Source organism: Naegleria lovaniensis, assembly GCF_003324165.1.
Source record: "Naegleria lovaniensis strain ATCC 30569 chromosome Unknown tig018, whole genome shotgun sequence".
Taxonomy (NCBI): Eukaryota; Heterolobosea; class Eutetramitea; order Acrasida; family Naegleriidae; genus Naegleria; species Naegleria lovaniensis.
In genome coordinates, this window is record NW_025407839.1 from 601,936 (window position 1) to 613,718 (window position 11,783).

General features: G+C 37.4%; 6 protein-coding genes across 6 annotated transcripts; 4 read left to right on the forward strand and 2 right to left on the reverse strand.

Annotated features, from left to right (window-relative positions):
• Nucleotides 1-193: 193 nt before the first annotated feature.
• On the forward strand, nt 194-1,480 carry C9374_003201 (uncharacterized protein; the record flags this gene model as incomplete). Its single annotated transcript, XM_044692704.1, has 1 exon — nt 194-1,480. One exon carries the CDS (start codon nt 194-196, stop codon nt 1,478-1,480), a length of 1,287 nt encoding a protein of 428 aa, XP_044550045.1.
• Nucleotides 1,481-1,771: 291 nt separating this feature from the next.
• Nucleotides 1,772-3,200, reverse strand: C9374_003202 (uncharacterized protein; the record flags this gene model as incomplete). Its single annotated transcript, XM_044692705.1, has 2 exons — nt 1,772-2,344; nt 2,466-3,200. 2 exons carry the CDS (start codon nt 3,198-3,200, stop codon nt 1,772-1,774), a joined length of 1,308 nt encoding a protein of 435 aa, XP_044550046.1.
• Nucleotides 3,201-3,391: 191 nt separating this feature from the next.
• Nucleotides 3,392-4,612, reverse strand: C9374_003203 (uncharacterized protein; the record flags this gene model as incomplete). The annotated part of the gene is made up of 1 exon (XM_044692706.1): nt 3,392-4,612. One exon carries the CDS (start codon nt 4,610-4,612, stop codon nt 3,392-3,394), a length of 1,221 nt encoding a protein of 406 aa, XP_044550047.1.
• Nucleotides 4,613-5,722: 1,110 nt separating this feature from the next.
• On the forward strand, nt 5,723-7,063 carry C9374_003204 (uncharacterized protein; the record flags this gene model as incomplete). The annotated part of the gene is made up of 2 exons (XM_044692707.1): nt 5,723-6,464; nt 6,537-7,063. 2 exons carry the CDS (start codon nt 5,723-5,725, stop codon nt 7,061-7,063), a joined length of 1,269 nt encoding a protein of 422 aa, XP_044550048.1.
• A 224-nt stretch (nt 7,064-7,287) lies between these two features.
• On the forward strand, nt 7,288-8,614 carry C9374_003205 (uncharacterized protein; the record flags this gene model as incomplete). The annotated part of the gene is made up of 3 exons (XM_044692708.1): nt 7,288-7,990; nt 8,048-8,347; nt 8,394-8,614. The coding sequence occupies 3 exons, from the start codon at nt 7,288-7,290 to the stop codon at nt 8,612-8,614; spliced, it is 1,224 nt and encodes a 407-aa protein (XP_044550049.1).
• Nucleotides 8,615-8,804: 190 nt separating this feature from the next.
• C9374_003206 (uncharacterized protein) lies at nt 8,805-11,655 on the forward strand (the record flags this gene model as incomplete). The annotated part of the gene is made up of 2 exons (XM_044692709.1): nt 8,805-10,179; nt 10,244-11,655. 2 exons carry the CDS (start codon nt 8,805-8,807, stop codon nt 11,653-11,655), a joined length of 2,787 nt encoding a protein of 928 aa, XP_044550050.1.
• Nucleotides 11,656-11,783: the final 128 nt, after the last annotated feature.

Sequence of the window (11,783 nt, forward strand, 5' to 3'; positions counted from 1 at the left end):
ACCAACTCAGTTTTTCTTTTAAACCCTCTGGAACGCTTACGAGTTGAAAGATCCTGTTGTAAGGCATACCCAATCGGAATTCATAATTCTTTACAAAATTAAAATGACACACGGCCTGCAAATTTTAGCTGGAGTTACGCGTGCTCTGTGTCACTCTTAATTTCGCAAAGAATTGTACAAAAAAATACGAAAGATGTTCCTACACTGTTGTCTGGATTGTCAAGAAGAAGAGTTTGAAAGTAACGCCACTCACTTGTGCCAAACTTGTGTGCGTCACTTGTGCGAATATCATTTCAAAGCGCATTCAAGAAAATATAAAAACCATCAAATTATTCTTCAATCATCTCTTCAACAACAACAACAATCAGAGCCCATGTGCAAACTCCACAACATTCCGATCAATTGTTTTTGTAGAAGTTGCGAAACATTAATTTGTTCCGTGTGTGGCATTGATGAACACAATGGACACAACAGTTTCTTAATTTCAAAAATTGTGGAAGAAGAACGAGAGATTGTGAAACGTCAATTAGCGGAATTTACTAAAGAGAGAGAGAAGTGGATGAAGGAAATTTGTTCCATTGCCAATGAAGATTTGCTAAAAGAGTGGAAGCTCATTGAGAACAAACAACAGGAATTGGTTCGTTATGTCACTTGTCAAATTGAAATGTTGAGAGACTTGCTGTTGAAGAGAAGAGAGGAGTTGATTCAACAGATAGAAAAAGAATGCAAGGATGGTATTCAAGTAATCCAATCAATTCTCAATCAAGAAAGTGAATTCAAAGAATTACTGAACCAGTTCAGTAACCTTTCCCAAATGAGCGGAAATATATTATTAGAAAAGAAAATCTCTGTATTGAAGAAAACAATCTCAAATCACGAAAATCTTGTAGAACAAGTCAACAAGACAGATATTCGCTCACTTAAGAATATTGTCATCGACTTGGATAAGATCACTTTGGAACAAGTGAAAAAGAATATCCAACAATTGGGAGAAGTGAAAAAAGAATGGACTTGTGGACCATCGGGATGGATATTCGAATATTCTGGACACGAAATACTCGATCTGTACGATTTAGACGATACTTGGGAACTCTATCCAATCACCAAAGGTGGAACATTCAATCCTAGAAATTTTTCGTTCAGGGTGAAAATTCATGACTTTGTCAAAGAACAGAATTCTTGGGGTCTTATTATTGGAATTGTGAATTCCAAACAAACTCAAAATGATTGGATTGGAGCCAATGGTAATGGGTATGGCATTGTCTATCTAACAGGACATATTTCTTTGAATGGAAAAGAAAAGTCATTTTCAAAACCATTGAGTTCTGGAGATGTCGTGGAGGTGGTTTATTCGTATCGATCCTTATGTATTAATGTGAATAGAAAGGGACTACAACTTGCTGTTGATAATATTCCTGATGTGGATTACCGCCCAGCAGTTTCAGTTTCTAGCCAGTCTGTACTATTGGAGTTACTGTAAAGAAATGAATCAAAGAAGGAATTCTGGATATATTTTAAAGTATTGTAATGAAACAGCATTGACATTATTGCACAAAAATGTATCCATTTTTATTTGTCAAGAAAGGGAAAAGTCAAAAGAGATCCAACTCTAACCTATCAAGACTAAGATTAATGTTGATGGACCTTACTGAATTGAGAGCCAGGATTCGTACAAGTGAAATCTTTTTTCAAAACATGAGTTGAATCACGGCCTTAGGGAATGACAAAATCGTGTCCACAATGAGATCTCGCTTAGTCAAATATTTTTCAATTATTCAAAAGTAGATCCATAATAATCATCATCTTCGTCATAATCATCATCGTCATCGTCATAATATCTTCTTCTTGAATACCATCTCGATGAATGATAATATTCTCGTTCTCTGGTCATTCCTGATTGGAAATCAGCAAGATTCGCATATCCTTCATTTTCCACAACTTTCTTATTTGCAGATGCCTTTCCAAGCTGTGGAGCTCGACACACTGGACATGGAAATGAAGGATTGAATCCCTTCCACATTTTGATACAATCTTCGTGAATGTTATTTCCACACACTTTGCAAAAGTCGGTTTTCTCAGATCCACTGAATGCTTCATAACAAATTGGACAATGTGCATCATGAAGAGGTTTTTGTTTCGTTGTTGTAGATTCTTGCACACTTTCACCTTCAGCTTCGCCTGTTAAATGTTTGTATTCTTTGACAACGCGTTCACTGGCTTGAACAGAAGTAGGGATTGGAGGAGCATCTTTGAATATGGACTCCAGCTCTGAATGAAGAAGGGCTTTTTGATAAACGCAATGTGAGTTCTGATTCACACGAAGAACTCTTAAAAATACAAACAGCTTAATAGAATAAACGAACGTTATATAATCATTACCAAATAAGGCCATGAAAATAATGGAGTTCATAAACAGAATATAACGATTAAAATGTTTTCAAAATAATTCCAAGTGTCACACTTACGATATGCTTACAGAGATTGCCCTTTTCGAAATCCGGACAAGAGCAACTGGGCACTTCACAAATATTGACATTGTAGACGTTTCCGGTGGATCCCAATACCACAAACTCTTCCTCAAGGTTATCAACTCTATTTTTTCTCTCAATTAAATACAGTCTTTGTGTCAAGGCTCTTGCAATTCTTTCTTTTGTTGCAATGCTTGGCTTGGAGACAAATCTTGCCTTTCGTTTTTCTTCCGTAAGTTTTACCTTCTTTTTTGGAGATGTGACGCTTTCTTGTGTGGCTGATGTCGAAGATGACACCATACCAGTGCTGCTACTCGGAGTTGAAACATTCAAAGATGCAAATGGTGAATTAATGAGAGATGATGGTGATGCAAAAAGAGTACCAGCTTGTGAAGACGATGCCTTGATAGGAGTTTTCACGTCTTCTTCATCCTGTTCATGTTTTCTCTTCACTAATTGTGAAGGAGTAGTCGATGTTGTAGTGTCGTGGTTTGGTGGTAGCGAGGGTAATAAAAAACGATTATTCACAATCTTCCCAATTAATTCTTCTTTCCTAAGTCCCGAAATACCCTTTCCCAGTCCCATCTTTTTTAATTGTTCTTTTAAATCCACAACTTTATATTGATGTAACTTGTCCCGCAATGTTTCTTCGTCGCAGTTAAAAAGAGTATTCGGATCATTATTGGCGGATGATGATGTAGTAGTACTCGTTGTTTCTTCTTTCTTTACCATTGTTATTACGTTGATGATGATTTAATTTCGTTCAAATAGTAAAATAACGAATTATTCCGATAATTCGTTCAAGCCGTTTCAAAGTTGGCGTATTTTTTTAATTAATTGTATCCGAAAATCTCTCTCAACACAACTTCTTATTAAGGCTTTGACACATTGCAATCCATTAAAATTGTCAATTCTATTAAATTCTACAAAGAAGGAGGTGGTGGAGGAATCTCCCCTTCAGAATTTGTGTTTGATGTAGTACCATTTGTTGTTGACGATCCTATACTTGTCCCTTCCCCTAGAACACCTGAGAATGGAGGAGGTGGAATGTTTTCTCCTGTATTTGGAATCAACACAAATGGTGGAGGCTCAGATGGATTGAAAGGCATTGGCACTCCCATTAAGGGTGGTAAGAGCGGTATTGGTCTCATAAACGCCACACAATGTCCCTCTTTTGCATGAAATTCTAATTCTTCAACGGTATTTACTTTGTACACTGTTTTGGAACATTGTGTACAAAATTTTTGTGTCTCTGAACTGTATGGATCGTATGGTTTGTTTGTGTCGAGTTGAAAGAAATCTAAAGGACACTTGTAAATCCATTCACAATTTTCAACACTATCAATTTCGAATGGATTGACTCCATCAAATTCTTGAACCTCATTGTAAAAAGGATTGTAAGAAACAAGTGGTGGTGGTGGAATGTCATGGTTCGAATTGAACGATGATAATTCATTCTTCAATAATTGCTTTCGAAACTGTTGTGTTTTTCGAATTTTCTCTTCATGTTCAAAGAGTGGCAATAAATGTGGCGAATGTAATTTCAAGTGAGCCACTCGTCTTCTCAACACATGCATCCAATTCTGAATGTTCACAGCAGAATATTCGAATCGAGGGAAATAACGACACACGTGAAATTTCCAAATGAGTTGTTGAACCATTCTAAACGTATCATCCAATTCATCTTTATGATATTCAGAAGCCATTTCTTTAGTCGTGATCATTTGATTCAAGGATCTCAGTTCAGTATTTCCGTTCCACATAAAATCTTGATCAACTTTAATTTCTCGAAATAATGAAAGAAATTGAACTCGTTTTGGTGTTTGATTGAAGAAGAGTTTGACAAGCTTTCGATGAGTGAGAGCCAAATGAAATATATCTTTCACTGAAAGATAGGTAGCGATATGAACTTGAATTTCAGATGGGAGAAGTTGTAAAAACAGACAACAGGAAGAAGAAACGGAATCGGAGGTGGACTCGTTGATGTCACGATCCAAGTCATGCTCCATTTGAAATTGTTGAATTTTGTCTTTGATCGGACCATTAGGAATGGAATCCGTTCGAAACGGATTGGTGTTGACGACTGGAGGTGGTGGTGATGGAATAAATGATGACCATGGGTGATCCAAAGGAATTTGTGACATTTTTTTTGTTGAGCTGCATGCACAACACTGTTCATTGTTCTTCTGAGTAGATGAATTGATTTTGAAGAAGGACTTTATTCTGGTTGAGAACACGGACCTGACAAGTCGAATTAACAATAGGCCATCATCTGACAGTTGGCGTTTCACAAAAAAACTTCATCACAACTTTCACATGAGTAGAGTTGTTCTGTGGAGCTTTCTCCTTGTTGTGGTAGTAGTAGCGGCTTTAGCTCATCATGTCCTGCCTACGTTTTAAGGGTGTGCGTCTCTCTCGGATTGCGCACAGTTCTTTGGTGAAACTTATTCTCAAGACCCATCCAGCAGGTATTCGAGATTTTGCTGAAACCTATTTATTGAAACAAACTCCAACTCCTTCATCATTGAGAGAAACTACCTTACTTCTCACCTATGATCTCTCTTCTTAGGAATTGTTTTTAAAAGAAAAAGGAACGAACAACCATGCTTCGTATGCTTTGAGAATTTATCAGCCGAAATCATTCCGAGAAGGAGGCTATCCAGTGATTCAGTTTATTCATGGAGGAGGATTTATGATGGGAAATTTGGATCTGTTTGATACTGTTTGTAGACCTATTGCTGAAAAAGGCTTTGTTGTGGTGAGTGTGGGTTGTCGGAGAACTCTAGAACATGTCTTTCCAGCTTGTTTGAATGATAATTTGAATGCATTGATGTGGATTGGTAAACATTGGAATCTGGAGAATTATAATGCTAATTTAAATCAATTTACAATATCGGGAGATAGTGCAGGTGGTCATCTATCGGTTCAAGCGATTGTGAGAACGATTTTGGTTGATCCGATGGTATTTCAAAAAGAATCGATACCAAAGATTTCATACATGGCTTAATTATCCCACATGGATTTCTGTGGACGGCTGAATACGATGCGTTGAGAGACGAAGGATTGGAATTTGCAAGAGCTGTGAATTTTGAAAATCCGAACAAATTGACAGTGAAAATGTGGGAACAATTTGCACATGGATTTATCAACAATGAGGATCTATATTCAAAAGATATTACAGAGCCGATATTGGATTTCTTTAATGACCAACGCTAAACTTTGTGGGAAAATTGGTGTCGCTCACAAATTAAAAAATGCATGAAAGATTTTTGTGTGCAACATCTGATGAATCATTTTCAGAATTTAATGAAATCCAACAACACACGGAACTATGTGATATTCGTGATTCTGAAAATATATTTCAGAAAGTACCTGATGAAATTATTGGAATGATCATTGGATATTTGAATTCTGTTGAATTAATTTTTTCAGTGTCAAAAATTTGTAAACATTGGAGAGATGAAATCGTTTTTCCGGTCGTAAAAGAACAGTATAAAACTGTAGTGGCTGGGATATATGGTCATCAAATAGAATTTGAGGTTACCTCTATGATGGATTTTTATACTAAAAAGCAAGGTCAGCGATTTGTGAAGCACATGCTCCGAAAACGTGTGCTTGAACACGCCATTCAATTACAACAAGTTATTCACTATTCCAACCATGATAACAAAGATGACAGAGTAGTTGAATGCAACCCTTCATGGTTGGACACTGAACTCTCAATTTTGAAACAATATTTTTCCAATTTTAGTGATGTGAAAGAAGAAGGAATTCTGTTCAACTCTATCAAAAAACGTTCAGTATCGAGCTATGATACGTCAACCAGCACCAACAATGGCGGAATTTTTAGAGGGGCATGGGATTATATATCATCGTTATTTGGTGTCAACAATTCAACTTCCATGGTGCAATCTAGGGCTACATATGAAGACCCCAATGAAATCTCAAAACCACAATCAAAAACAAATGATTTTCTGTTCAAGTCATTGCTGGATGGTATGTTTTTACCATTTCTTACATTGAATGGAAATAACCTTGTTTGTGTTTTCATCAATTTACGGAAAACAGGTACTTTGCGAGCGGGTAAAACATCGTTTTTACAGGCGTCCTTATATGACACTCCATCAAACTTAACAGACCCTTGTTTAAGTATTGGTATACAGTTTGGATTGAGAACATTTATGTTGGGAGATTCATGTAAAATCAAGCTTCAAATGTGGGATCAGTACGGACCTGAGCGATATCAGCTAAGCACACAAGGTTACTATTATCGAAACTCATCCGTAATATATTTTCTCATTGATTTGACAGACCAGAATGAGTGGTTGGAGCAAAAAGCTGGACATATTTGTGAACGAGCTCATCCTGAAGCTGAAATAATTGTGGTTGGAACTAAAAGTGATCTGCATGACAAGAGACAAATGTTGAGGCGAGATTTAGAAAAATTCGCATTCGGAACGTTCAATGGCGCACTGTATTTAGAAATAACGAATACGAAAATTGAAGAACCACAAACTGTAGTGTTGTATTCGGTGTTGTTGAGATATTTGTTGAGCTCGCACAATAGCTCTTGTCATTTCATTGAGGAAATTTAAATAGACTGGATTTTGGGATTGGATTGGATTGACGGATAGAAAGATCGAAAATAGTCGCCGGAGCAATCTAATCCTTCGATCCTGGTTAATTAAATTACCTCATTGTGCTTGATCGACCACGTCATTCACCCAATTAAAAGAAATGAGTTTTTGTAACAGAAGCTCTCATGAGCTCAACGCTACGCCTAAGCACCAACAGCTTGTTCTTTCTTATGGCCAAAAAAATGTGTACGATTGTTAAACTAGTAGCTGATCATTCTGAAAATATATTTCAGAAATTGCCTGATGAGCTTGTGGGTGTTATTGTTGGATATTTGAATTCGGTTGAATTGATTTTTTCGGCTGCAAAAGTTTGTAAATATTGGAGAGATGAAGTAGTCTTTCCGATCGTGAAAGAACAGTATAAAGCCATCATTACTGGAATTTATGATCATTCCAAACAAGCCGATGATCAATTTGAAATTACCTCTATGACAGACTTTTACACCAAAACACACGGTCAGAGATTTGTGAAACACATGCTTAGAAAATGTGTGTTTGATTATGCCGTTCAGTTACAAAAACTTATTCATCGCATAAATAATGATGACAGAGTAGTTGAGTGCAATCCTTCATGGTTGGACACCGAGCTCTCTATTTTGAAACAACATTTTTCAAATTTCAGTGATGTGAGAGAAGGAATTCAAATCCATACCACGACAACCAAAGTTAACATCAGCTCAGATACAGTCAAAACCAGTAATAGCGGAGGTGGTGGAATTTTCAAAGGAGTTTTGGATTATATGTCATCGTTATTTGGAGGTAATAAGAGCACCAGTAGTTCCACTTCGACTCAAACAACCAAGAATCCGTCCAACGAAAAAACAGTACCAAAGTCAACATCGTATACGCAAGAATTTGATTTTCTGTTCAAATCATTGCTAGCTGGTATGTTTTTCTGAATTAGTTCTCAATGAGCCAATGGTGATTCTAATTGGGAGTCAGGCAATTATGGAGCAGGAAAAACTTCCTTTTTAAAAGCATCTTTGCAAGATACACCAAGCTCACACCATGCCGATCCTACTATTGGTGTGGATTTTGGGATGCGAATGTTCGTTTTGGGGAACACTAGTAAAATCAAACTTCAAATGTGGGATCAGTGTGGACCTGAACGATTTCGATCAATCACCTCAGCGTTCTATCGAGGTGCAAGAGTTATTTATTTTATGATCGATTTGGCGGACCAGAATAACTGGTTGGAACAATATGTTCAAGAAACACTCAAACACGCACCAGATGGAGCAGGTAAGTCATCTTTCAATTTTCTTGCATACTCATCATTGATTCTCAGAAATAATTGTGGTTGGAACTAAAACTGATCTGCATGACAAGAGAAAAATGTTGAAGCGAGATTTAGAAAAACTCGCATTCGAAACGTTCAACGGCTCACTGTATTTAGAAATAACGAATACGAAAATTGAAGAACCACAAACAGTGACGTTATACTCTGTGTTGTTGTGTTATCTTTTGAGTGTCAACAAGGTAGAACCATCAATAACGATTGTGAAATAAGAAAAATCAAGCTCATTATTGCTTATTTTCCAATTACATCCAAGTCTATCTCTAGACAGCCTTAAAAGCAGGAAATGAGCTTTTAATATACGTTCAATTTTCTGTTCAACATTTCTGAGATATGGCCATTGTCGAGGCTAAAACATGATTCACCATTCTTAAGCAAAAACTTTTTTCAGATTACAAAAAAATGAGTTTTGTTTGGAGGAATGTTGTCAAACCGCCCACGACAGCAAATCCCGGATCATCAGTGATAAATCATAATACTTCAGGTGCATCATCATCCTCCGGCGGAACATCACCAGCAACATTTTCTCCAACCATGATGACCAATAATGGATCAGCACGGAATTTATCCACAACTACAACAACAGCCAATATTCCTAGCAATACGATAACTACAAAGACTGCTTCTTCTTCCACAAAAACTACTGGAGGTAGTACTACTGCAGGATCGTCTTCTACAACAGCAAAAAGAGGCCCTAAAAAGAAGGAACCGGAAACATCTACCCCGTTTTTTGCAACATCTTTTATTCCATTGCATTCGGCTTCATTGAAAGGAATTACTCCATTGATGTCTTCCAAACCAGTGAGTCAACAGCCGTTTATTGCCATGTCCAATGCTTCGTTGAATTCAATGCCTCCTTTTCCTACTTCATCAAAACAAGCCTATGATTCGGAAGATGACATGCTAAGCTATAGTAGCAATTCGAGTGATTCTGATAGCGGTAGCAGTAGTGGAGATTCTGAGTCGTCAAATGATGACTCGTATGAATCATCATCATCAACATCTTCGGAAAAACTTAAAAAGAAAAAGAAGCCAAAGAAAAAGACATTGAAGAAGGAGACTTCAACAACGAAAAAGAAGACAAACTCAATGGTACCACCTCCACCACCACCAGCAGCAGCGATGACTGAAAAACCTTCCGAAAAAAAGGAAGGCAAGAAAATAGATGAGAAGCCCGAAAAGAAAAGGAAAACAAAGAAAAAAGAAAAAGATTCCACACAGCCTGTGGAATTGTCAACAAAAACAGATGAAAAAGTTGCAGAAAAATCAAAGAAGGTTGCCGATATAAAGCCAACCTCAACAACACCTTTATCCACAACTACAACAAATACTGCAACAACTCCATCAGCAACAGCAACAACCACAACAGCCACATCTACACCCAAACCCAAAAGAAAATACACTAGAAAAAAAGATAAAGAGGCAGCAGCTGCAACCAAAGATCAGGATGGCACCAACGTAGAAAAAGAGCCATCTCCTGCAAAAAAGAAACGAAAGGCAAAATCTAAATCGGCCGAAGGTGATTCTACAACAACCACACCCAAGAAGAAAAAAACAAAAACAGCTGCAGTGGTCACACCTCCAGTTACGTCTACTGCTAGCACCACTCCAATGAAAGAGGCTACATCTAGCGCTTCATTAGCAACAATCTTACCAAAATCAACTCTAGAAAAAAAGCAAAAAGACACCAACATTTACGCAACTGAAGACGATGAAAGACTATTTATCATGGATCGATACGAATTTCAGGCATCAAAATCATTGAAAAAGATTGAAGGTATGTTTTGTTTAAACGACGATTATGAACACTTGAATTTATATTTATCTTGGCCATTCATTAGATCCTCCATTTTTCTCTAAAAATTATAGCCACGATAAACTACGAGATGACATCTACGGATTGCCTTGGTGCTTTGTTAAAGAATCAGAAATTAATGGAGCTGACAAGTCGAATAATTTTATGCCCAACTCTTACTTGGAGCATGTGGTAAATGAACATCACAATATTTTCTCTGAAGACGCTGTTGATAATGACATGGATGATGACATTGAAATGAAAACTGCAAAACAAGAAAATGATCCTATTTATGAGCCAGTATCAATCTCCGGATATGATTGTTTAATACCTATTGAGCTCATACAAAATCCCCAACTTTTCAAAACGATATTCAGCATGCACACATGGAATAATGTATTGAAGGAACACCATCGAATGTACCTTAAACAATTTTTACCACCATGCCTTTTCACAAACACCACCAACCATACCATGATCGATCGCATGTCCTCATCGTTGAAAAACGAAACTATTACTGACAATTCCTTGAATCCAGAAACATCTACGTTATCAAATGAAAAAGACCATACCGAGAAGAAACATTTTGATATTTCTGAATCACGCGAAGAGGAGCTACGTGAATGGCAACAGCTGATGAATGGATCGTCAGTACGCCACAAGAAGTCTACAATCTCCTCGAGTGGTCAAACTAATTCTCCCTCACCACTTGTTAAAAACTCCGTGACTCCCAAACCTAGCGAACCTGAGATACTCACCAGAACGCTTTCTCAACTCTTCAACCAAACATCTCTTTTATTTAATCAACCCAACTATACTACAAAATTGATTCAAGGTATCACACGAGGAGAATATCATCCTTCTGTACAATTAGAAAAGCAACAATTAAGCTATTTAAGATCGATTAATTTACGGATGGAATATCATCTCTATGTGGAATGTGAGCTTATGGCGAAACGAAAATTATCTGCTCAACTGAAAATCAAAAATTTGAATTTAACTATTCCTGCCATTCTCATGAAACCAACCAAAAAGACCATTCTTGCCATTGAAGATCAAAAACGAAAAATGGCAGAAAGAAATAACAATATACCCATTCCTCAAGTGCCTTCCTCCCTGATGTTGGATCAGCAAGGAGGATCCATGGAACCTCCTTCGAGCAGCAATGCCTCAACCGTTGTCAATGCATCCCAGCAGCAACAGTCAACGACAAGCCAAATAGAACCAGTTGCAAGTTCCACTCCATCGAAAGAGACTGACTCAAAATCAACAAAAAGTTCACAAGCACCATCCACACTGACGCCCGTGAAAGAACGAAAAAAGCCAGGCCCAAAGCCCAAAAAGAAAAAAGAAGGGGAGCCAGTTGTATTTGAGTTTGTAAGTTTTAAGGTATCTGGTAACCCTCCACCTGAAGAAAAAGAAGTTATTTCTAAATCGAAAAGAAAAAGTAACAAGTAGCAGTAAATGATCATTGAAAATCGAGTTTGCCTTTGGCTGCCTGTTTGACCAGTCACCGGACAGCAGTGTTGAACTGTGGGATTTATTGAGCTTGCGTGTGGAATGAAGGAAGTGGAAAAGGCTCATTC